Below are 25,764 nucleotides of genomic sequence, written 5' to 3'. Positions count from 1 at the left end.
GAGTGATTTAGTGACAGGTTACAAGGGGCTCCTTGAAGAGGTCCCCTATATCTAACTAAAATGTACCTTTGGAGAATGCGATCAAACTGGACCATCAACAAGGCATCATAAAGTCAAGTGGACACTACTGCAGCTGGCAATGTCATCAATTACACGTTCGATAATGTCTGTCACATTGGGTATCGTCTGAAGCAATCACTGCTAAAAAATAAATGGAATGACCCAATATGAATTGCAACACACATGCAGTGCAAATAACAAGCATTCTCAATAGAACAACGCTTTCAGTGTTCGCCAATTGGGTCAAGCAACATTGTGTCCGGCACCAAACTCACAGTAGGTAATATTAATGGGATCGGTGCAGCATTGTCCCTGCAGCTCTCAGGGTGTTATGGTAGGAAGCTGTCCATCTTATAATGGTAAAAGTGAATCCTTTCCAAGGCTTTCCAGTATGTTACTCACTTAAGGACAAGACTCATGAGAATCTGCTCTGGAAACAGCTGAAAAGTACCTTTCTCATGCTCTTGTATGCCTGATCACCATGCTGTGTGCATTGCTTCAACACAGATGTTTATTTATTGTTGTACAACTTGTCATCATTTAAGCTGTACATTACTAGCCTGAGAGGGCGGCACAGTGGCGTAGTGGTTAGCGCAGCAGCCTCCCACCGCCAGGGTCCTGGGTTCAAATCCGGCCTAGGGTACTGTCTGTATGGAGTTTGCATGTTCTCCCTGTGATCGCATGGGTTTTCTCCGGGTACTCCGGTTTCCTCACACAGTCCAAAGACATGCTGTCTAGGCTGATTGGTCACTCTAAATTGCCCTGTGTGTGTGGTGCCCTGCGATGGACTGGCGTCCCGTCCAGGGTGTAGTCTCGCCTTGTGCCCTGTGTATGCCAGGTTAGGCTCCAGCTCACCACGACCCTGTAAAGGAGTAAGCCGTTAATGATAATGGATGGATGGATGGATTACTAGCCTGAGATGATTGCCTTTAACATCAATCTACTCCTATATTTGAATAATTTTTCAACTGGTTCTTCAGATGCAAATGAGCTCATATGCTGCACTACCTTACCTAAGGTAACATTAGGTAGTCCAAGATTACTGCTAATCGGGCCCTGTCAAAACCTCAGTATATTGTAATTTTATGATGCAAAGAAAATCTAAATGCTTCCACTCTTTTATACACTGAAGTGCTGTGTTGGCATGGGGGTGGGTGTGGGTGGGTGGGGTGGAGGTGGGGGTTAAGCTGTGCAGGTGGAGTTTTAGCACCAGGAGGGTGCAGCATGTTTGCAGTGACGCTGTGAAGGTGGAGTTTTAGTAACAGGTGGAAATAAATAAGCATGTTTGTGAGACTTCGTGCATTCTAGAGTAAGGCAACTGCTTTTCCAATACAGTACTGCGAACGTTGGCATGCCAGTAAAGCACCTTTGAATTGGATTACTGGAAGTCATTTCAGACAGGTACCCGAGAATGAGTTGGTTTCGAGCGCTGGGTGTTTTCTGCATTATATTTACCAGCACTGCACCACACTATTCTTCTGCAAGGTAAATACATACGATCATTTTTTGTTGTATGGGTATTTGATATGGTTGTATTAATTTTTTTTTTTTTTTTTTTTTTTAACAGAATGTTGGAAGTTCGTACATATGCAACTCAAATAACAAGAAATTATTATTATTATTATTATTATTATTATTATTATTATTATTATTACTACTACTACTACTACACTACTACTACCAGAATAAAATAAAAAGAAACAAGTCAAAGAAACAAAATCATTTCAGTCTAAATAAATGTGAAGGTATTTGACTGAAGTATATACAGTACAATTCTAACAGGTAAAGGCAACGTTTTTTTTAAATCTCAGAACAGATAGTAACGAGGAAGCTGAGTAAGATCACTTTCATACTCATAGTACATGTATGGAATATTTTACCATGCAGGAGAAGTTATAAAACAATTACACTGTATACTACCCTGGGCAAATGGAGTGGCAAATTATACTGTATACAACCCTGGGCAAATGGTGTGCCAGTACCACCTGGCTGCCCATGGTATTAATACGGGTTCAATATTGGAGATATACCGGCGTATAGCAGTAGTACAAAACAGCTCAAAATCAAATAAAATGGGTCTAAAATGTATCGTTCTGTGTATACCTGTTGTGTAAAGACCTAGATGATTCTTAAAGCAGATGTTCTGAAAACCTCTACTTGTTCTCAGCTATTTATTAGCACTGCATATAGCACTGCTGGGGGTTCCAGAACAGTGCGGTAATAATTTAGGTGCAAGAATAATTTTCAATACTTCTTTGTTTTGTTAATACCTAGATAACATGAACTGCTGTTACTTTCCCGTTTTTAATGATGTACCTCCCTTCGGTCTCATACTTCTTCTTAATTTCGTAGTACATATTTGGTCACAACGCCAAAATTCATCCGTCCTGGTGTCAGACATTCTGTAGCTGTTTCACTTCTGAAGGACAGCCCTTCTCAGGTCAGAGTGACGGCAGACATTTTTAATGGAAAAGTCCTTGTGGTTTCTGGTGAAGACACTTTGCAGCAAGGTGAGTTGACTACCATACATCTTCAGAAAGAAGAAATAACTTATTTACATGTACAAAGGGTTTGTTTTTCTCCATGTAATTTATATATGCAATAGATTTCAAGTGCAGACAGTGGTCCCTCAATATTTTCTACGAATGCAGAAAAAATGGGGTTGAAAATTCATTGTCCGTTTTAACCAGACCCCAATCTTTATAGACACCTTACAGTACTAAATATATTGGTACCCCTGAGTGGTTCTGTCTTCAAATACATCAAGACTTAATTAAAATAGCCTTGTCTGAGCTCTCTTAAGTTGCTGCTCAGAACAGGTTTATCAGGTTTTGAAAAGGTGCGTGTGACATTTACTGTATACCAAAGCATTTACATTTTCCTGGGACTATAATTGTGGCCCTCACAGCTGTTACAGTAAGCATGTGTTTAATTGTAAAACCTGATGTTAGGTATTACACTAAATTAAAGAAAGCTTTACTTTCAGCTAGTGTTTCACTTCTTTGGTCATTTCACCTGTAGAGTAAAATTGTCCCCAACCCCCGTGGTATTATTTCTTACCATTAACCAATCAGCTGCTTCCCTTGTTTGATTGACATGCTTTGCAGTCAGTGGCATGCTTTAAGCCCAAAGACACAGCTGAGGTGAAATGAACCAAGATGTGAAACAGTAACAGACTTAGTCAAAAGGAAGTCAAGCAAACTTTCTTTAACTGAGTGCAGCACCAGATAAAATGTTTTTAAAATGTAAACCATGTGTTTGATATAACCTGTATTTCCTTTAAACTTCATATTTAGGGTTAGCGTTTATGGTCAGATAGAAGTGCACAACAGGTGAGATTTATACAATGTTCGGAAATTATTTAACCAATTTAGTTCTGAAATAAATAATATAATAACATTAACTGTTGCTTACTTTTAGTGCGAGGGGAAACAAAAAAAAAAACATTTAAGCAAAAATACCACACAGGGTACCCTGAGTAATACATTTTAACAGTATGGTGCTAAAAAATAAACGTAGTAATACAGTTAGACAAATACTTAAATAAGATTGTTTTTCAATGTGTTTCGTGTTATAACACAAAATACATTTTTGTTTTGTCGATTTTTTTTTTTAAATGTTACCAATACAATGTGATTGTTGTATTATCTAACGTCTTGGATCTTGTTTATTAAGGTGTCGTTTACAGTCTTATATTGTGATGAATAGTAATAATAAACCCGGCTTTTGATTTTGCTGGTTCATGCATGTAATATCTTTTACAGAAATGCTTTTGAAAGGTAAGGTGTTGAGTTCATGTATTTCAATAGCCATGGAAAGCATTGTTGTCATGTTATAGATGGTATTGTTCACACTTCTCCAGCTTAATCTGCATCCTATTGATCTTATTCAATCTGATTGTGTTTTATGGAAGTGAGTTACCCAGAGGATTACAAATGTCATTTGCATGTAAATATCAATCTCTCTTTTCTACTTTCACCTGAAGAAGACACCTTGAGGTCTTGAAAGCTTGTGATTCAATATTATTTAGTTAGTCCAATAAAAGGTATCACATCTCCATCTCTTTGTCTACCAGAGGATTAAGAAATTCACACAACAGAAAACCCCATTTTGTGTTGCTACAACAGCATATTTAAAATGGCTACACACACACACACACACACACACACATATATATATATATATTCAATGGCAAAAACGTTGTCAAAGTAACATTAAGGTTTGTTTGCAAATGTCCAAAAGGTTAGGAAATTGCAAGTTAAGGTAGCCACGCAACCTTAACTCTGCACCCTTATGTGCATGTTTCCTGTCACACTTGACATCACATATGACATCATCAATGACATGGGCAATGACATCACTAAGCACATGACAAATTCTCCCCGAAGACTGGCCATATGGAAGTCATTGTGATTGGTAACATATTCAGTAACTGCATTCCCACAATCTTTGCTGTCAAGCTCATTATTTCACCAGTGTTCTAAATAAAACCAATTAACTCAGAATACAGTAGAGCTAATTAATTAGTTGGGACCTTCCACAAGCCATATTTCTCCAAACTCTAATATTGGAATCCACAACATTGGCTTGAACTACACTGTTTCACATGCCAAAAGGAGTCACTGCATTTTCTACAGTATTATTATTCATTTTATTTTTGCACTGTTACCCATTCTTCTTTCAAACTTTTACAGTTCAGTAAGAATTCTTGCTAACATAATCTTATGGTTGGAAGCCAATTATGACATTGAAATGTTTAGGTACAATTGCAGATTTCTGCAGTTCAATGAAGTACATAAAGCAGAAGTGGATTGTAATGCGTGGATTTTATGCTTCCAAGAAACATAAAACACTGGTTTGTGTACCACAGTATACATGGAGCAGCAGTATACCATACAGTACTACAGAATATTCCTTTTCTATTTCACTGGCGTCTTCTGAGTGAAATTTAATGGAGAGTGTTATCTGACATGTAAGGTTTCACATATTGCATGTCCCATCCATTTTCAGGCACTCCTTTCCAAACATCAAATACTCATCACTACATACCTCAACATGAATTACACATTTCTGAGAACATGGAAATCTGTTGTTGGTTAAAGCACATTTCGACAGCAAAGATAATGCAGTTACTGAACATGTTACCAATCACAATGACTCTGATGATGGGCTGAATGGCTTATTCCCAACATAAAATGTCGTATTTTTGTATTATTTTCTTTTTGTAGTATAGTTATTTTTTTTATTAATATTTATTTTTTCTTTTAGTAACAGAAAAAGCTAGGGAACCGGGGTTGGAGGTGTATCATATTTTGAAAAGATTTTGCTAGGGGTATCACTGTCAAAGTAAACTCATTTTAAAACATTCTTCTGTCTTTGTAATGTATTGTATTGCATACATGTCCAGTAAACTAATCTGGTTTACATGACTAGTTTCTGTATTTTATTAATGTATTCTAGTCGCACGTAAACACTTCATTTTATCCACGGATTTCATGGGGACCTATGTCCCTCCAAGCATGCGGACAAAGGGAGTTCCACTGTATATATGTAATTTATAAACTCCATTTATCAAATTCATCCCAACATGTCACTTTCTCTTTTTAAAATATAGGTTCCACTAAACTGCTTGTACTTCCACCAGTAAGTATTTTCTTTTTTCAAATCTTCAGATTTTTTTTTCACATCCTTTGAGTTTTTGATGTTCATAATGTAGCTCCTATTTACTATGGGTATGAAATATCGGAGTTATTTCAAGTCATGTTCTTCTTGTTGTTTAGATTCACTTGAAATTCAGGAGTTTGAAGTGTCCTATAGCCTCAGTTAGCCCTCTGTACATCTGGTACACCACCAGAGCGTAACCATTAACCTGGGTCCACATGGGGTGCTTTGAAAACGTCACCAGTATCTGACAACTTATGCAAAGTGAATGTAAACGGCAAGAAGAATACGTTACGAGAATACGCTGACATCCGCTCTCGAGTTCCTGGATGTAGAACAGGAAACTGGCTCGGTCATGGGATCGGAGGACTCCCATTGAACTGTCAGTTCTTCTGAGCTGTGTGGGGAGTTGCTGCGGTGATGGGAAAAATAATTAGACAAATTGGAGAGAAAATCAGTATAATTGGGCATTTTAAATAAAAATAAAAATAAAAAAGATAACTCTGATATGTCACATCCATCATACCAAGCTCATAAACATGTCAAAATGGTCAAACAACAAAAACAATATCAGTGTTATAATAATAATAATAATAATAATAATAATAATAATAATAATAATAATAATAATAATAATACTAAATATTTTGCATATTAATGGTCATATTTTGCTTGCATTTTTTATATCTGTTTTCCTGTCCCTATTCTCCAGATTCCTATGGACTCCACTGCTGATGAATCCCAGTATACTCTGTTAGTGAATGGCTATGATGGCGTGAAGCAGGTGTTCACTGACAGCACATCACTGGTGTTTCATTCAAAAAGGTTCTCTACCTTTATCCAGACTGACAAGTCTCAATACAAACCAAGGCAAGGGGTGAAGATCCGAGTTATATCACTTTACTCTGACCTGAAACCCTACAAGGCCCAAGTCAACATTGTTGTAAAGGTAGGTGTTGCCACATGAGAAGAAAGGACAAAACATTGCATGGGGTTTAAGGGTTAAGGGAAGGTATTCAAAACCAACCAACCATAGCCCTAGTTACAAAGAAATATTTCTGGAAAAAAAAAACTGTTTGCTATAGTAAGTGCAGCTTTCAAAACTCCACATTTTACATCTACACTATATAGATAATGGATATACACCACAGATAACTCCACATTTTACATCTACACTATATAGATAATGGATATACACCACAGATAAGATTTATGAAATCATTTTGTTATACAACCCCAGCTAAGTTGGTCAAAAAGCCTACAATGTTGTCTGGCTAGTGTAAACTGTATTGGGAGTAGTATGGTATAATGTCATGTAATTGTACTCCTGATGCTGCCTGGTAATTATGTGGTGTTTGTTTTTTCCTGGCAGGACCCTCAGGGTAATTTCATAGAGCAGTGGCTGTCGATAGACAGTCATCTGGGTGTTGTATCAAAAGAGTTTCAGTTATCTGATAACCCTCCTCTTGGAAGCTGGACCATTGAAGCTACAGTAGACGTAAGCCTAACCCTTATTTAACTGGGACACATTGTAAATATGACTGTATTACTACAATGCGAATCAACTTCCATGACAATGAAATGAGAAGAATTACAGTAAGGGAAATGCACAAGAGACTTGAACACTTGGTGTTATTATTTTTTAATGCATCTATGGTAACAGAGTATTTTATTTTCACATCACGGGTCACGAAGTTGGAAGTTTTATGAGCACAGACATTATAGTTCACTTTAAATATGAAGGGCTAGGGTGGGGTTTTCTTGTGTGATGCAGCTTCAATTGGACAGATAGTACTCATTGTGGCCAGACATCTCATTGTGTTGGGTTGGAAGCAGGATCCAGCCCAAGACTTGCACTAAAAACATTTCAACTCAACTGCACACTTTTAAAAGTCTTTCCTTTCACATAAACATTTAATCAATGTTTCTCATTTAGGGAGTGATGAGTAGCAGTCCATTCATTGTAGCTCAATATGGTAAGTATATTTTAATAGTGTAAACTTTGTTAAAATGAATAGAGTACTTACTGTTTTTGTTTTTTAGATTGTCCTCCAACCAGAAATGATTAAATAGGGGTGCGGCCTTTGCCCATGGTATTAGTCATATGTCCTCCAACCAGAAATGATTAAATAGGGGTGCGGCCTTTGCCCATGGTATTAGTCATTTGTTACAATGCAGGGATGGACCAGTACATTACAAATAATAACATATAGAAAGCACATGCCCATTTATTATGGAATGAGGTGTGTATTTAGAAGTGATTGCAACTGAACATTGTACTATTATGGTACATGCATTGTGACTGTGGAGCTAAAACTTGTTGAAAATGTATGTTTTTTTGTTTTTTTTTACACGCTGCAGATTAATGAAATCCTCCTGGTATTTTATCACTAGGTCACATGATCCAGTTATCGCAAGGTCTTTGCCTTAAGACCTACAGCTCGGGTCGTGATTCTGTACCAGGAAGTTGCTGAAACTTTTACTTCTATAATGTTGTCTTTGAAATATCTTCAGATACTGTCCTGTGGCAAGTGGTGGGCAATGAGATAGGAGCCATTGATGGACTGAACGACCTGCCCTCAATCACTGTCCTAATTAACTCTTTATATGTGTTTTTACTTTCAGTGCTGCCTAAATTTGAAGTAGAGATGAGGACCCAGTCTATTTACTATGTTCCAGACATGGAGGATATAAATGGCACAGTCACAGCAAAGTGAGTGTTCTGATCATAGCCAGGGCCTGTGTGTATCCATACTTGATATTAGTGTTGTTAAAGTGGCATTAAAAACTGATTGAACTTGCTACCTTGTGCCACTATATAGAAGCCACTTCCTGTGCTGTTACATCTGTTTCTTAAAAGCAGCATTGGGCAATAAAAGATCCCAGCGTATACCAGAAAGTTGCTTGTTGCCAGTGCGATTGATCTCCTCCTAGTGGCTGATGAGTTCATAATGCATGGAACAGCTGGGTTAAGAAACAGTCCTGAATTCGGGTATGAACCCCACAGGAAAAGTATTGGTTTGTCTTCACTCCAGTATTTAACAAGGAGAGGTTGTGAACTGAAGTGCTAAATGCTAACATGTGCATGGTCTCCTTCATAGATACACCTATGGGAAGCCTGTAAATGGAACTCTGACTGTTACTTTATCATTAAACGCCTACATTGAGGGAATGAACATTAACATTACTAAAACAATGCCAGTAAGTCTTTAGTCTTTTTTCCCCCATTTTCATTTATTGCTTCTACCCTCTCATTTTTTGTATTTCATATTATTTTTGGTCTTTCTTACAGATTGACGGGTCAGCTGATTTTAGTTTCTCTTACGCAGACTTTGATAACTACACCAGATATAGAGAAATGGAGTTTTATTACTATCAACCTACAGCTTTGTCAGTTACTGCAACTGTGACGGAGTCTCTAACAGGTACTCAGTTCAGAACAACTGTATCCATCAACGTATCCATTCCTAATACACCGACATCTCAAACTACAGACCAAAACATTGTGTAGCATGACCTCCCACTATAATAGATCCACAGTAGCGGAAGAGATCTAAAATAATCAGTTAGTGACACACATAACAGGGCAGGGCCACAACAAGTCAGTTCGTCAATTGTGATAGCAAGAAATAACAACCCATTTAGGTTTTACATGGGTGTAACATGCAATACACTGCACATTTTGGGAGCAGCACGCATTCTTATGTGAACATCCTTATAATTAAAAATGTTTTGTTTTTTTACAGGAATAACACGTAACACAAGCACAGCTATAGGTACCTCCGTCTCTAAATATAATTTGCAGTTTTATGGAAATCCATCAGTATTGAGGCCTTCATTAAACTTTACAGCCTACGTGAGTAAAGCTTTTATATTCAGGATATTCTATCCTCCACGAATAATGAGTCACAATATATATTTTTTACAGTATATACTACATATTCACATGGGTAAAAATGTTATAAAATTGATATTATGTGAATTGGGCATACATGTAAAAGGTTTGATGAGTAACATTTCAAAAACTATGTTTGTAAACTAGCCTCGTGTGATTTTTGTCAGGTTGATCCATCTGGTAAAATGACAAGTTGTAAGTGAAGTCATTTTGGAATTTCTTTTTCTACAAAGGTTAAATTTTGCTTCTGAAAGTGGTCCAGAATGGCTCCGTGCATCTGGGAGCATGTACAACCCCAGAGCTTCGGGGGCCAAGGCAGCCCCCAGACCCCCAGCCAAAAGATTGTTTTTGTCTCATTCAAAATGATCATTGGCCACTTTCACCCATGTATTCAAATAATACAACTCTTATCTTATTTTTGCAGCTTAAACTCACTTCATATAACAATAAGTCACTGACCACAGAAGAGAGAAAGAACAATGTGACTATTTCTGTAAGCCAAGCAACCTATTTACCCTCATACTCTGGTAAGGAAGTGTTTAGGATGTTTAAGAACAATTCGGATTTGCCAGGACCGGACGAAGAGCTCGACTTCAAGCAGTTTCTGAACGATTCAGGTTTGCAAGAACCAGGACCAACAGAGTCCATTATCAGTTACGCCGTTCCAGAAAATGGGATTATAACGATCAACCTCCCTATTATGGCCAAAGCAACAAGTTTAAACATTGAGGTAAGGTTTTCAACACCGTCTCAATAATGGTTTAAAATTAGCCGGGATGTCTAACCTTTTTGGTCAGGTCAGTATGAATATGGGTAATTTTGGGCGAGTTGCATTAATTGCATTTTTTGTTTGTCTTGGTATACTTGCATTCTATGGCTCTTCTGGTAGCTTTGCGGGTTAGAGTTAGGGTTAGGGTTAGAGTTAGATTTAGGGGTAGGGTTAGAGTTAGGGTTAGGGTTAGAGTTAGGGTTAGAGTTAGATTTAGGGTTAGGGTTAGAGTTAGGGTTAGGGTTAGGGGTAGGGTTAGGGTTAGATTTAGGGGTAGGGTTAGAGTTAGGGTTAAGGTTAGAGTTAGATTTAGGGGTAGGGTTAGGGTTAGGGTTAGGGGTAGGGTTAGGGTTACTGTGAAAGTCTCTTGACTGTTGTGTCTGGCAGTATCTTGAGAAGGTCAGGAGCAGATCTTGTGTATTGAGTTGTGATTTGAAATTTGAAAAAATAAATAGAAAAAAACAACCAAAACTGCTGATCCATCCCTTATAATTGGGTTCAGAGGCTGCTTATTTTCTAACAAATATGCTATTGAATATGGGCAAAAGCAGGGCAAGGTGGAATCTCTGCAATTGAGCCAGTATAAAAATGACCACTAGGAGTGCACTAGTGTTTTACAGCGTCCCTTAAAACAGTGATTCTGTCAGACAAGTTCCAGTGTAAATGTCACTGTTTCAGGTGGGGGTCTTGTTTAATTTGAATCTTGTATTTTTATTTTGTAATTAGGCACAATTCCAGGGCTTCAGGCAGTATCTTTATATCAGTGCATTTCACTCTCCCAGCAATTCTTATGTCCAGATACAGAAGCCCAGTTCAACTCCTAAGGTAACTGTCTTTTATTTTCATTGATTTTAATTGGAGGTGCAGGGAACACACAATGCTATAAGGATAATTGAAAAGGATTGAATCTGCTGTGTAACTGGGTAGACAATGGAATACAAGATTAATGTCAATACATTTGAAGGGCTTTTTAACCTACAGTTATTTTTAGTGGTGTATTTCTAAAGCATGTTTGTCTCTAAATTGGGCGGGGGTTAATTGAACCAATTAAACCTCCATCCAGACCCTGAAGTAGTTCATTATAAAATGTTACCTGCTAAACCTGTAGTGGAATAGCCCCCAGGACTGTGATTGGACACCCCCGGTCTAGTGTTCTAAATTGTGGATGCAGTTTACCAAAGTACAATGACATTTATTAAGCAGTGGTTTTATTTTTAACATATATTAAAATGCTTTGTTTCTGGACCTGGCTGCTGTACTGGTAAATAATCACTTGAAACGTACTAATAATCTTTCACATTTAGTCACGCATCCCTAAAAGAGTTTTTAAGTCATTTTATGAATTCCAGTTTTCTGGTTTCTGTCAACCTGAAATATTATAATAATGGTAATATTGGCAAGTAATGTGAGCACAAATAGAAATTAAAACAACAACATGATTACCGTAATGAGGATGAGGTCAGTTAGTATCTGTAAAGGACAATCATGATTTGAGTTTTGTGATTGGACATTTTGTTCCTGTATCATTCTGTTCTTAGGTTGGAACTCCTTTTCAGCTTACAGTGGAAAGCAATGAACTGATAAAGGAGCTACAGTATACGGTACGTTTTCATTACTTTTCTATTAACAGTTTTCAATTGGAGTATTCAAGCTTTCGTCCTGATTTTAATAAACCATTTCTTCACTTCCAAGCTTGTTTCTGACCCTCTGACGCTTCGGTTTATTCATTAGCTGCCCACTGTGATATTCAGTGATTTGTATCAAATGAAAAATGGTTTTGCCCATGTGTTAATGCTAGTTTTGAGTATTGGTAATATGTTTAACCATCCTTGCCTTTGTATCACTGCATCAGAAAAGAAGCGACAGGGAAACTGTTTCCCAAGCTTGCTTTACTGTTTAGGCATTGAGAACTGGTCCAACGCATTGTCTTGGTTACCATCCTAATAGGAGATGGTAGCACCCAGTATTACATTCACAAACATGATTTTAATTAGGGTTATCCAAAATACAGAAATTCCTTGGATTGCCATGTGTAGACTTATTTGCAGTGAATTGAGACTGTGTTCTTACTGTTTGAATAGGTCGTGTCTAGAGGACAGGTGGTCGCGGTGGGTAAAGAGACCTCAGCTTCGTTTCTGGTGACTCCCACAGATTCCTGGGCTCCTACTGCCTGCATGATAGTGTACTACGTTCGAGATGATGGGGAGGTGGTCAATGACTTCCTAGAGTTATCCATTAGCAGCGTCTTTAAAAACAAGGTATGGCAAAATCTGGTCTGGTCATTCCACAGTATTTGTCTGTCTGTAGCATGTTTCCACATCAGTGTCTGCTGTAGCAAAAGTGTCTCAAAAGTTTGAGTGCTGTGGCAATGCAATACACTAAGCTTTTTTTCATGCAGTTTTTATTTCAAATGCAGCCGTTGCTATTTTCTAGAGCGGTGATAAATCAGAAAGCCTCTGTCTCTGTGTAGTGTGGTCTTAGTGCAAATATTATTTCATCACACAAGCATACTAGTTCACTGCTGCCATCTTGTGTTCAAGATAAGTTCACTGTTATGTTTTTATGTGCCTTAAACAGGTATGCAGCCTTTTTTGTCTGTTGGTGTGGTGTTATTTTATTTGTTGTATGCATGATTTGTAAACAGTTTCTAGAATTTCATATTTTTCCATCAGTAACAGAACATGCAGATTTGTTGACTCTGGGTTACCATGTTTGTTGACAGGTCTCACTGTCTTGGAGTAAAACTCAAGTCAAGCCCTCTGAGTCTGTCTCTCTCGGGGTTACTGTGACAGAGCCCATGTCTTTAGTTGGGATTTTAGTTGTTGATAAAAGTGCACAGCTTCTTCAAAATGGAAATGACATCACAGGGGATATGGTAAGTAACCATGACATTCTGAATCTTAAGCAGCAGTCAGCATAGTGTTAAGCTGTGGTGTCACCAGCAAAAATAGGGTTGTCTGTCTTGGGAACTGTTTGTTATAAAAGTAATACAGTTCCATGTAAACAATATATCCATGTGAAATACATTTCAAATATATATTCTGGAGTTTGCTATAGTCTTTGTGAAATAAATGTAAAGTCGGTAAACTGTGGAGGATGAAAATAACTTTGTAGATGTGTCTTAATGTTTCAGGTGGTCAAAGAACAAGCTGGATATGATGCGGAGGATAATAACTATTTCTATGGTCAGCCTCCAGCAGACCCTCTGTCTGTTTTTCAGGTACTTGCACTATTGTATTATAAACATAATTTTATCATGGGTTTCTACATTTTTAAAATATATTTGCTTAATTAGCACAATGTCTGACTTAGAACTTCTCATGATTCTGCAAGTCCATTGCCTGACATTGAGCCCTGATTCTTCCTCAAGAAAAGACTGCTGAACTGATGCATTTGTTATGTGGGCTATATAAGACCTAATTAAGACCACTATACTCACTTCACTTGTGAACCTTCAGAGGTAGGCTCATTTGTGGCAGATATTTAACTGTGAGGAAGTACCAAATTGTTAAGCACCTACTTTCACAAGAAAGCAATGTAGTCACATTACAAAGGTGTGCTTTGAGTTTCCTGTTGGTACGCTATGGATTTATTGACCCTTTCACATCCACAGAAATGTAACCTGTTGGTGATGACAGATGCTGAAGTTCATAATTATTATCAACCCATATTTTGTAAGTATATAATAAATTATCTAGCATTTTCATAAATAAAAACCATATAACATGAATGCTGTTAATCATGTACAATACATATTGGCTTTTTTAAGAAATTATTATTTATGTATTGCTATTACAATAAAATATGAAACACGACTCAAGTGCCTGTTCAAGTGCAGGTGTGACACAATTTTGAGTGCAGTCCTCCCTTATATTGATTATGGTCAGGGGTCAAACTGGCGAGATACTGAAGTATGCATGGCAATATAACGAGGGTCATTAAAAAAAACACATGTTATCTGTCAGTGTTTTCTTTGTGTGTACAGCTAGCGGTGTAGAAGTTGTGTAGAAATGAAGGGAGGTAAGGAAGACTGAGCATTGTTAATGAGTAGAGCAGTCCTGTAATGCTTCCCTTTCATTGTAACAGTTCAGTAGAGCTCACTTCCTGTTGTCACGCTGAGTGGAAACAAATGGGAGAGGTCACGGCTTCCATGAAAGTTGTGACCACCGTGATAGAATCATATCCTTACTTATGAGTATCTTACTGGCGGTAAAGTGAAGGAGACTGCATTCATGTACATTTGGCTAAGTTTAGTGGCACATTGTGAGGGTGGCGGTATAATGTGTGCGCATGTGTAACATTGGGTTATATTGGTGCACAGGTTCAGAATTTAAAACTGATGGAATAGAAGGGTAATTTTACAGGGGCTTGGCTGAATAACAAGGGATAATCTTGTCAAGAGAATGTTTTTCATTTCCAATTGACAAACATTATAACATTAAATCTAAGTGACAACCTGAAAATACACTGGAACACTGTAGGTGATGAAGACTGCACATGTTCATTGAGATAAATAACATCATGCAGATCAAATACAGCAGAGCCTCATATTTTTGGATCCTTCTACACTATTTCACAGATATGGTTCGTCCAGAACTTGTTATGAAGGAACTAGACAAATCAAGTGAGCCACGAGTCAGAACCTACTTTCCAGAGACCTGGATCTGGTTGGACACCAATACAAGGTACAATCTAATGGGACACACCATGGTACCCTCCTTTCAGTAAGGAATGAACTGAACTCATAGAGTAAGTGAGGATGGAAAAGGGTTGTAAAGGGTTTGATGTGTGTGCATGTACAATATGTATTAAGGATAATAAACTCAATGCAGATCCAAGTACTTTTAGGCCAACAGTAAAGCAGAGCCTAACTGGGTGAAAAAAAATTATGGCTACAGTGCATGACTATTTTGTGAGGTAATAACTTCTAATCAGATTTTACTTCACTGTCTTAAACATCAAACATAGACGCATGTGGGTGGCATTGTCTTTAATGTATTTTACTGCTGTTGCTTTACAGCGCCTCAACGAATGCAACTCTTAATGTGATTGTGCCTGATAGCATCACGTCCTGGGTTGCCAGTGCTTTTGTCATCTCTGAGGGTCTCGGGCTGGGATTGACCAGCTCTCCTGCAGAGGTATTGTCACTGTTTTACAGCTTGCTTATTCTCCATGAACAACTTGTAATATTGCCTGAGATCAAATTGTGATCGGATACGCTACTGTGTGTGCTTGTCTTCTAGCTGGAGGTTTTCCAGCCCTTCTTCTTGTCTCTGAATCTTCCATACTCAGTTATCAGAGGAGAACAGTTTGTCTTGGAAGTAACCATCTTTAACTACCTGGACCAAGCTCTTGAGGTAATAGAAGCTGTTCTTATGTAAATGTTTACACCCACTCGTCGCTTGATTGGTCAGTGTTGTGACATACCACCCATCCTGCTTTAGCACGCTTTGGGAAAGAGTAAGAAACATATCAGGGGCAGTTCGGATTGGCAGCCAATGCAGTCGGCTCTATGAACATGGAAACGCAGTATCAGGGGCAGCAGGGGTTTCAACCCAGGTTCAGTGGTGCACGTAAACAAGGTACTTGAGTTGAGAAAAATTCAGTTTTGGCAACCAGAATCCCATGGATTGCCAGACAGTCATACGACTAGAGAGCCTCCCTTAGCGTCAACCCAACTAATCAACCCAACGTAACACAAACCAAATGAAGCACATTAGTATATCAATGCAGAGCTTTCAATAAAGAGGTCAGCAATGTTAAAGGAAACATCTCAAATGTGATTATAAGTTCTGGAATGGCAGGCAGGTATCACAACATTTTGTGATCTATACCTGTTGTCTTTAAAAGAGAAACGCTTCTAGAACATTTTCAAACTACAAGTTGAGGCACTTTTGCAATTATCACGGCATTTACTTGCAGATTTCTGAATGGGGGTTGCATACTGCTGCAGTCTATTTTTACAGAAACATGTTGGCTGAGACATACATAGGTTTGGTGCTGCTCACTTCTCATATTGGTTATGCAATTGTGTGCTGATGACAGTTGGAAGTTTTCACGGGGTGTAATGTATGTGTGTGAATTTCATTATTTAATTACTTAACAGGCAACGGTGACTGTCGACAAAAGTGATGCCCTTGAGTTCAACGTTTCTGGGAACAGTGCTAATGCAGTGGATAACAAGCAGAAAGTGTCTGTGCCGAGTCAAAATGGCATCACAGTTCTCTTCCCCATTAAACCCAAGCAGCTTGGAGAGATTGCAATCACTGTGAAAGCCACGTCACCTGCTGCTTCTGATGCAGTCACGCAGACAGTTTTAGTGAAGGTACCTTGTCCACATTCTCTTTATAAACATGTAACTTTTATTTATGGAAGTAATGCAGGTCAATAATGAAGTGCTTTGTAAGGTTGTAATAGACTTCCATTCCTCATTTAACTGATAAAGATGATATAAATGACATCAAAGACCTCAGAATGTTCATCTACCAATCCTGAGGCTCCAGGCACCACCTCATGGTAGAGGAGCTAAGAACTTTGACACAGAATGTCTGTCAACACTGAAAAGGTAAACCAACACATATTAACATCACTGATGTTCTTTGCTTACAGGCCGAAGGAATTGAACAGTCATTTTCTCAGTCTTTGCTTTTGGATCTAGTTGGAAATGGGCAGCAAACTGTGTCCAAAGATGTTAACTTTACTTTCCCTGCAGATGTAGTGAAAGGCAGTGAAAGAGCTTATTTAACTCTTGTTGGTAAGTGATATTTTTTCAGATCAGTCTCGATTGTATTGTATACAGAATGTTTAAGAACAACAAGTGTTTTAATGGGAAGGTGATTACAGCAGGAATACAAAAGGAAAGTGATGACTGGACATGGTAGCATTTTCTTTCTTTTACATTTTTTTTCCTTGGGGGTTTATTCCATTGGAAATAGCTGTTGAAATTGTAATATGTACAATTCAATGATTAACTTATTCATAACAGATCAACTTCTATTTGCTTCAGCCTAATCTTGCCACACATTTCATGAACAGGTAGATCCTTCCTTGCTTTTCTTGGTTGGTTTTGCAATTAAAGTCCTATCTTGTTACTAAGTTTCTTCTTTTTTTTAAACAGGGGATCTCCTGGGTCCATCTATCGCTGGTCTTGAGTCACTTATCCAGATGCCCTATGGATGTGGAGAACAGAACATGATCAACTTTGCTCCCAATATTTATGTTCTTCAGTATTTAATTAAGACAAAACAAGTAAAGGAGGATATTAAGACTAAAGCCATATCCTTTATGACTCAAGGTACAAAGAATTTACTGCAGTGTGTTCATACCATAGCATTGGAAGCATTGGTTGCAATTATTGTTCTGAAAACATGGTTCCTGTTTCATCTAAAAGGTGAATAGCAATGTGGATGTTTTAATACTGCTCAAGCAAGAAACCAACTTGGGTGCAGGCAAGGTCAGTTACATGAATTACATGACAAAGTTACTGTGTCTAAAACACTGAATTACACCGGAGTAACGGGCTTTTAAATCACGAGTGGATCTGGTTTGTTGGTCTTACTGGGAAGCATTGTGGTTTACTGGTTACAGTGATCAGGATGGCAGTGACTCACTGGAGATTGTATTGCTTACAGACATGTAGTGTTGTACACGTTTCGTTTAATCATGCAGGATTTTATTTCAGGTTATCAGCGAGAACTGACCTACCAGAGAATGGATGGCTCTTTTAGTGCTTTTGGTGATGGTGATTCTTCTGGAAGTACTTGGTATGTAGTTCCACTTTGCTTGGCTAATAAATTGCACAGCGAATTGTATTACTTCAGGACTACAGATCTATCTAAATGTTTTGTTCTTCGTGTGTTTGCCTGGCTTTAGGTTGTCTGCCTTTGTGCTCAGATGCTTCCTGCAAGCCCGTCAGTTCATCTATATTGACCCAACAGTGCTATCCAAAACAATAGAGTGGATTATACCCCAGCAGAATCCTACTGGGGAGTTCAGAGAGCCAGGGAGGGTCATTCACTCTGAGCTGCAGGGAGGACAGAACGGTCCACTGTCTCTTACTGCTTATGTATTGATGGCACTCTTAGAAGACGAGACATACAAGGTACACTGTGGGGATCTAACTTGCAAGTGTTATGCTAGAATACAATGATTGACATTTCTGGCAAACGTTATTTTTTTTGACGCTGTGTTGTTTTTTTTTTTTTATATATATAGCTATTATCAGAGTGCAGTATTAGGAACTGTGTCTTTCATGCACGTGTTATGCTAGGATACAGTGATATGATATGTTATTTATTTCACGCTGTGTTTTTTTTATAGAGCTATTATCAGAGTGCAGTATTAGGAACTGTGTCTTTCGTGCACGTGTTATGCTAGGATACAGTGATATGATATGTTATTTATTTCACGCTGTGTTTTTTTTATAGAGCTATTATCAGAGTGCAGTATTAGGAGCTGTGTCGTACTTGGAGAATTGGCTTGCAGAGGGAATCTCCAATAACTACACTCTGTCTCTGGTGACGTATGCTTTGTCTCTGGCAAACAGTACTCTTGCAAAGACTGCCCTGGATGAGCTGAACAGTAGAGCGGAAAAGGATGGTAAAGATAATGTGGTGTTTTTTTATTTTATTTTGTGTTCTTTGTCTGAAATATGTAAATCATAAAACATCATCCCATAAATAATTGTGTGATGGCTTGAATGTGTTGCTACCTTAATTTGTACTACCTTAAGGTAAGGTAAGGCCTGTGGAACCAACCTGAAGTATGATAATGTTAAGATTAAATATATATCTATGAAGAGAATTTTTAACGGTGACCCAATCGACATGGGCAGCAAATAGAGATGCATGCATCTGAAATGTGCCTTTAAGAAGGAAGCAGGAGTTGTAACTGGGCCCCACGTCATGTAAGGCAGTGAACAATGGAAGGCCAGGAGGCACTGTGTTGGTGGCCAATACACAGAGCCCTGACTATGACTATATTGTAAGAAAGATGGTCAGGTGGGACTAGAAGTAGAATCAGTAACAAGCTGTAACACGTTGCCTGTTTGAATTATATTCTGGTATTCAGCTGGGATATCTGAACTCCTGAGCCAAGGTAATACACAAGGTAGCAAAAAAGCAAAACCCCTTCAGCGTTATGATATTACGCATCCCATGTTTCTTCATCTCCCTTTCTGAACAGGTGGCTTGATGTTCTGGTCCAGTCCCATGGTGGGTGGGTCCCACTTTTGGCAGCCTCGCTCCACAGATATAGAGCTGGCTTCCTACGCACTGCTGTCTCATTTGAAACAAAAGCGGCTTGCCGAGGGAATCCCTGTCATGAAATGGCTGAGCCAGCAGAGGAACCACTTGGGAGGATACTCGTCTACTCAGGTTTGACAGACAGCTCTGGCCAAAAGTTTAGCATCACCCTATAGAATTAACTAATGCAACCTGCTGAATAACGTTACGTTATCATGTTAGTTTACATACCGCTTTGTAGTTTTCGACATTACTTAACGAAAAACTGACAAAAACTGAAAAGTGTGACATTTTGAAATACTGTACTACTACTATGGCTTCTGGTAGAATTTTGTGATATCATTTTGTAGTTTATTTGATTATAAAAGATTTAAATTATGTTCATATAAGTTTTTTTTTAAATTATGTCTCAATCCTAAAGTTCTAGGTGATGCAAAATGTTTGGCCATAACTGTACAATTAGTTCCTCGGTCATGTCCACATGGACCATATGAATTCCTAAAACTCATTTAAAAAAAAAACAACTAAAAATAAAGAACATAATATTTAAAACAATGATTAAACATGTAACTCTTTCAGCACTAATGACCGATGAAATGGATTCACTAGAACTACTGAATTGTTTGTTTTTTTTTGGTCTCATGCGGAAATAAGTCATAAAAAAAAAATGATATATGAGCATAGCCATGAATGTGACCGGTGAAGTGGTCTGCTGTGTTGAGTGGGGTTATTCTTCGTGGACTGCACTAGCAGCCTGCAGCTTTATTAACTTTATTTCTGTCTTCAGGACACAGTAATAGCTCTACAGGCTTTGTCAGGATTTGCAGCTCTCTCAATGTCACAAGATGTGGGGCTTACGGTTACAGTCAGTGGAACAGGCCTAACGTTTCTAGCCATATTCCACATTGATTCAACAAACCTTTTACTGCTACAGAAGCAGCAGGTAATACAGGAGTGAGTGAGTGTGTGTGTGCGTGAGTGTGTGTGTGTGCGTGAGTGTGTGTGCGTGAGTGTGTGTGCGTGAGTGTGTGTGTGCGTGAGTGTGTGTGTGCGTGAGTGTGTGTGTGTGTGTGTGAGTGTGTGTGTGCGTGAGTCTGTCTGTGTGTGTGTGTGTGTGTGTATGAGTGTGTCTATGTGAGTGTGTGTGTGTGTGTGCGCGAGAGTGTGTCTGTGTGTGTGTGTGTGTGTGTGTGTGTGCGTGAGTGTGTCTGTGTGTGTGTGTGTGTGTGTGCGTGAGTGTGTCTGTGTGTGTGTGAGTGTGTGTGTGCGTGAGTGTGTCTGTGTGTGTGAGTGTGTGTGTGCGTGAGTGTGTCTGTGTGTGTGAGTGTGTGTGTGCGTGAGTGTGTCTGTGTGTGTGAGTGTGTGTGTGCGTGAGTGTGTGTGTGTGTGTGTGTGTGAGTGTGTGTGTGTGTGAGTGTGTGTGTGCGTGAGTGTGTGTGTGCGTGAGTGTGTCTGTGTGTCTGTGTGTGTGTGTGTGTCTGTATTTAATTATTTATTTATACTTGTGAGTTTTGAACTGTTCATTAATTATACAAAGGATAATTTTCAAAAGGAATTGCCACACCTTAAATGTCCCCTTATTAGAGCTCCAGACAGTTAGAACACAGTAATGTGTGTGTTATTGAGATAATATTTTGACAAGTAGTCTTTTTTTTTTTGTTTGTAGTTTTATTAGTAAATACCTTCAGATTGGGGAGTTAAAGAATTGAGTATCACCTGTAAATCAGTTTTGTTTATTTAACATAATTGTGCTGTTTGTGACTAGGTGAGTTAAAATGAATAGGCACGGGCTTTAAGATTAAAAGCGCATTCCCCAAATGAAAACACATGTTGTAAATAACTGCAGTAATTCATATTTCATTTGGATTAATTGTTGTGTGGTTTAAAATGCCCAGTGAGTTGTGAGTTTCCACAGCAGCCCTGTATACACAAGAGTATTGGAAAGAATTCCTTCAAACAGCAATTGATTTGATTAATTGATCCAATTGACAAATTAAGAAGGCTCATTCAGACAGGAAGGCTAACAGGAGGAGTTTGTGTAGCAAGCTATTTTGAGCGCTGATATAAGTGGCTGGCGTTGTATGTTAAAATAATAGACAAGCTGTCTGATTCTGTGTCTTCCCTTTACTGTAAACTCGGAGGCCACTGTTTATTAACAATAAACAAGTGCAAGAGCGCTGGATTTATTAGAATTATCTGATGTGTGTGTCTCAGCTACCATATCACAATGTGTGTTTTAAATACAGCACTCATTTTATTCCAGATTGAAGTACAGCAATCGATGTCGGTTAATGTGAAGGCAGTAGGAAATGGATTTGCCATATTTCAGGTACTGGATATCAATTATTATCTTTAAATTTGATTTGTAGAAGGACTTGCTGTTTTCAGATTCACTTGTAAATAGGAACTTGAACTGCATATACATACATATGTATATATACTTTTTTTTTTTTTTTTTATAGTTTAATGTGTTCTACAACGTGAAGAATAAATTATCAAGGAGACGCAGAGATACAGGAAATCAAGAAGGGTTTGATTTAAGTATTGCCGTTATTGACAACGTGGATGACCTGAATCATGTGTCTTTGCACATATGCACACGGTAAGCCAAGGTTACTGGAATGGAAGCCTGTGTGTGTCCTTTTCTAAACTTGCTATGAGCTATATGTCTAATTGTTACATGAAGAAATGTATGAAAATATGCATGTTTTAAGTGGCTAATTTTCTTTTTCTTTTTAAGGCTCTTGGAAAATCAGAATATGTCACAAAGTGGAATGGTTTTAATGGAAGTGGGCTTGTTAAGTGGTTTTATTCTTGTAGAAGATGGAATTGCCACAAATGAAATGATCAAAAAAGTAGAAACTGGCTCTGGAAAAGTGTTCCTGTACTTGGATTCAGTAAGTTTATATTTAGAATGCAGCTGTTTATTTGAAAACGTTGACTTGTCTTCCATCTACTATCATAATAGATGGAAGACAAGAATATAATAATCCTTTATACAGTATTTTACACAAGATACTAATAATCCTTCATACAGTATTTTACACAAGACAATACGTTTTCGTGTGTGTGTGTATATATATATATATATTGTAACACAGCGGGAGGGGGTTAATATCCTCCCTGCAGAAAACATGTGCGTATGCACATTTTGTTTAATTGTTTTGTTAATTGTTTTATTAGTAATTATCCCCTGCACCTGGCGATCATTGTAAATTAGAGCCAGGTGCAGGGTATATAAAGGAAGCAGACAGTCTGTTCGGGGCTGCTGGTGTGTTTAGAAGCCCGCTTGAAAGTGTGGTCAAGCGTACAAAGAAAAGGTAGTGTGAAAACCTTTTTGTTTCTGTGTGGCTTGATGTGTTTGTTTGGCAGGTAAACGGCTTAGCCGTCCTGCGAGCTAGTCACGGACCTGCCTGTATAGTCAGTGCTCCAACAAGGAGCTAGGTGTTTATTTTTGTTTGTGTTTTATTTGTGTATTAAAAATAGCACGTCAGTGCTTGAACTTCATTTCTTGTGTCCTGGGTCTGCTTTAAAAGGGGCAAACGAATGACCGTGAGTGCCGGCTGTTTACTATATATATATATATATATATATATTTTGTAGTTCGGGACAAACACCAATCACAAAATGTTTTAGTACAAATATTTATTGTGGAGAGTGCGGAGTATGCGATTTTACCTGTAACAAATGATCATCAGCACGTAGGAGAGGAATTTATATATAAATATGTTCCTGTATTTTCACAGCTGAGTACATCCCAGGTTTGTCTTGATATCCCAGCTATAAGAGACTCCAAAATCTCCAATGCCCAAGATGCTGTGGTGCTGATATATGATTACTACGAGCCTAGTAAGTATAAACGTGTTCCGTTCATTTCCATCGGCAGCCAAGGGATTGAACTGGATTATGTACTGAGATAGGTACTTGTGTGTTGGTTGGAATTACATTGCAACACTCTGATTAAGCATTGGCTGGAGTTAATTTCAATAACTTTGTTACGACTAGTATTAATTATTTGCAATGTAATCTTATGCTTTCCAGACACAAACCAAACATGATGGGAGGTTAGAAGAAGAATCTCAAGTAACAATTCACTGCACCTTAGACAATGACTTCCAAAAACTAAAACAAACAGCATGCTTGATTTGTGTATAACATTCTTGTTTGTATGTTTTTGTAGGCAGAATGGCTGTCAGGACTTACCGATCTGAAGTAATGCAGAGCATATCTTCATGTGATTTCTGTGGAAAGGACTGTGAACTGTGCAGGTCGAATGTAATGGCTGATGATGTCACCACAGCTGGTTCTGCAGCGGTTCCCATACATTACACTGCTGTCGTCACCAGTATATTTGCAGGTGTTTTGTTTTTAATTCAACTAATTTAGTATAATAGATTTTAGCCAGTAACACACCATTTGTATATTGGATATAATCAGCAGACAACTCTACAGGCTGCTGTGTCTGTAAATTACTAAGAAAGGTAATCATCCCTGGATAAATAAGAACACTGGGTCATCTAAAAACCATTCTACTGATTTCTTTGGTGAGGGCTGTCAATTTTAAACGTGAACATTTGTTTTTATAATGAAGTTTATTGGAAAATAATTAACAATATAGTTTAATTTGATTTTACTTCTATAGGCAATTGTTTGCAATTTTAGATCAATTTAATTTGGGTATGTATAAAAAATGTTTTAATGCACAACGTAAGTGTTATTGTATTTTTACATCTACAAATAATGTAAACAAATGATATGCCATGGCCCAACTGAGTTAGCCTCTAGGGGGCAGGCTAATTGGTTCTTTGTTTCTCGGGATGTGGGTTGTGGGAATGGTGTCTTTTTGAAACTCAGTTGAGCAGTGGTGGTTGAGGAGCAAACGTGTCCTGTTGAAGTGATTGATTTGTGCACCCAGACCCTGAATTATGTACAATATAAAAACATGCATGTCTTGGTCTAGTTGCTCTGTCTCACTCTGATTGTTACTGGTGCTGTCGGCTTATTTCAGTGGATTGAATTCCTACTCCCCCAACATGGACAGAGATATCCCATCCAGTAGTAATCATCAGCAATCTCCTTCAGTGCATCTACTTGATTAATGGCCTTTGAGTCACAAATTCGGCTCAGAAAATCTTGATTACACCACACTAGCAGATTTGAGGTACCAACCAACTTGCCTGCAGCTGAAACTGATTGCAAACTGGGCTACAGCTGGACTACAGGTTCATAGATTTAGCTACTTAAGCGACCCTTATAACAGTTTACCATAGTAAAAGCATAGCAAAACATAATAAAGCATAGGAAAGCAATGTAAAGAACAGTGAGGTATGGTAAAGCATATTAATAAACATGGTAAACCAGGGTAAGTTATGGTTAATAGATGGTATTACCATGGAAAAAGCATGGGTAAAGTGCAAAAACACCACGGTATAAGGGGAGGCTCTTGCCCTCGTTTATAGTAAATGCAAGGTTGCCAACTTGACTTGATTTAAAACAAAATCATGCATAGAACACACAATAATTGAATACTTAGAGAAGACATCCATCCTAGTGACTTAATGATTATACATGGAAGAATAATTCCTCTCTGTGGTTGAATATTCAGACCAAGAATAGAGTTCATTATAAACTCAATAGAGACTGTATGAAATCTGTATTTGAGCAATGTCTTAGGAATTAGCAGCTGTATTTAAAGTGCACTTGTATTAGTGCATTAGCAGGGCAGAGATGTCCACATGGTTATTATAGTTCTGCACTAAGTGAACTATAGAGTTGCTGCTCTAAGTGAAACATTACATAAACCATTCATCTTGTTTATTGAATTTATACACTTGCAGCCTTTGTATTTTCCCCTGTTCCTGCAGACTGTGTGTGAAAGTCATGTTGGTGATTCACAGTACCTACAGTAACACCCCTGCCTCCAGGAGACCCACACAGACACTGATTCAGGATCATAATGATCTCAGTGAAGTAACAGCAGTTGAGTCAGAACAGCTCAGTCGCACTCCCTCCCTCCCTCCCTCCCTCCGCACAGGTCTGCTTGACTGAGAAGTTGCTGGAGCCTGAATATTGAGGTGAATTAACAGCCTGTGAATGAGGGTTGATATGTGCAGGTTAACATTATTTGTATTCATGTT

At 38.2% G+C, this 25,764-nt stretch overlaps 1 protein-coding gene across 1 annotated transcript; it reads left to right on the top strand.

Annotated features, from left to right (window-relative positions):
- The first annotated feature begins 1,348 nt into the window (after positions 1 to 1,348).
- Positions 1,349 to 24,586, top strand: LOC117410531 (CD109 antigen-like). Its single transcript, XM_034017145.3, has 33 exons — positions 1,349 to 1,545; positions 2,413 to 2,570; positions 5,675 to 5,703; positions 6,434 to 6,670; positions 7,094 to 7,219; positions 7,658 to 7,697; positions 8,347 to 8,434; positions 8,823 to 8,922; positions 9,014 to 9,146; positions 9,468 to 9,577; positions 10,041 to 10,346; positions 11,112 to 11,210; positions 11,924 to 11,986; positions 12,467 to 12,643; positions 13,108 to 13,260; positions 13,519 to 13,605; positions 13,999 to 14,059; positions 14,965 to 15,070; positions 15,406 to 15,523; positions 15,629 to 15,742; positions 16,492 to 16,710; positions 16,995 to 17,139; positions 17,503 to 17,679; positions 18,067 to 18,148; positions 18,258 to 18,486; positions 18,812 to 18,983; positions 19,569 to 19,759; positions 20,415 to 20,570; positions 21,891 to 21,956; positions 22,090 to 22,229; positions 22,368 to 22,524; positions 23,374 to 23,476; positions 23,808 to 24,586. Exons 1-33 carry the CDS (start codon positions 1,472 to 1,474, stop codon positions 24,011 to 24,013), a joined length of 4,422 nt encoding a protein of 1,473 aa, XP_033873036.3. The 5' UTR covers positions 1,349 to 1,471; the 3' UTR covers positions 24,014 to 24,586.
- Positions 24,587 to 25,764: the final 1,178 nt, after the last annotated feature.

The sequence above is a fragment of the Acipenser ruthenus genome, chromosome 6 (genome assembly GCF_902713425.1).
Source record: "Acipenser ruthenus chromosome 6, fAciRut3.2 maternal haplotype, whole genome shotgun sequence".
Classification (NCBI taxonomy): Eukaryota; Metazoa; Chordata; class Actinopteri; order Acipenseriformes; family Acipenseridae; genus Acipenser; species Acipenser ruthenus.
The sequence above is the reverse complement of the archived record's forward strand: the minus strand, read 5'-3'. Positions and strand labels throughout refer to the sequence as shown.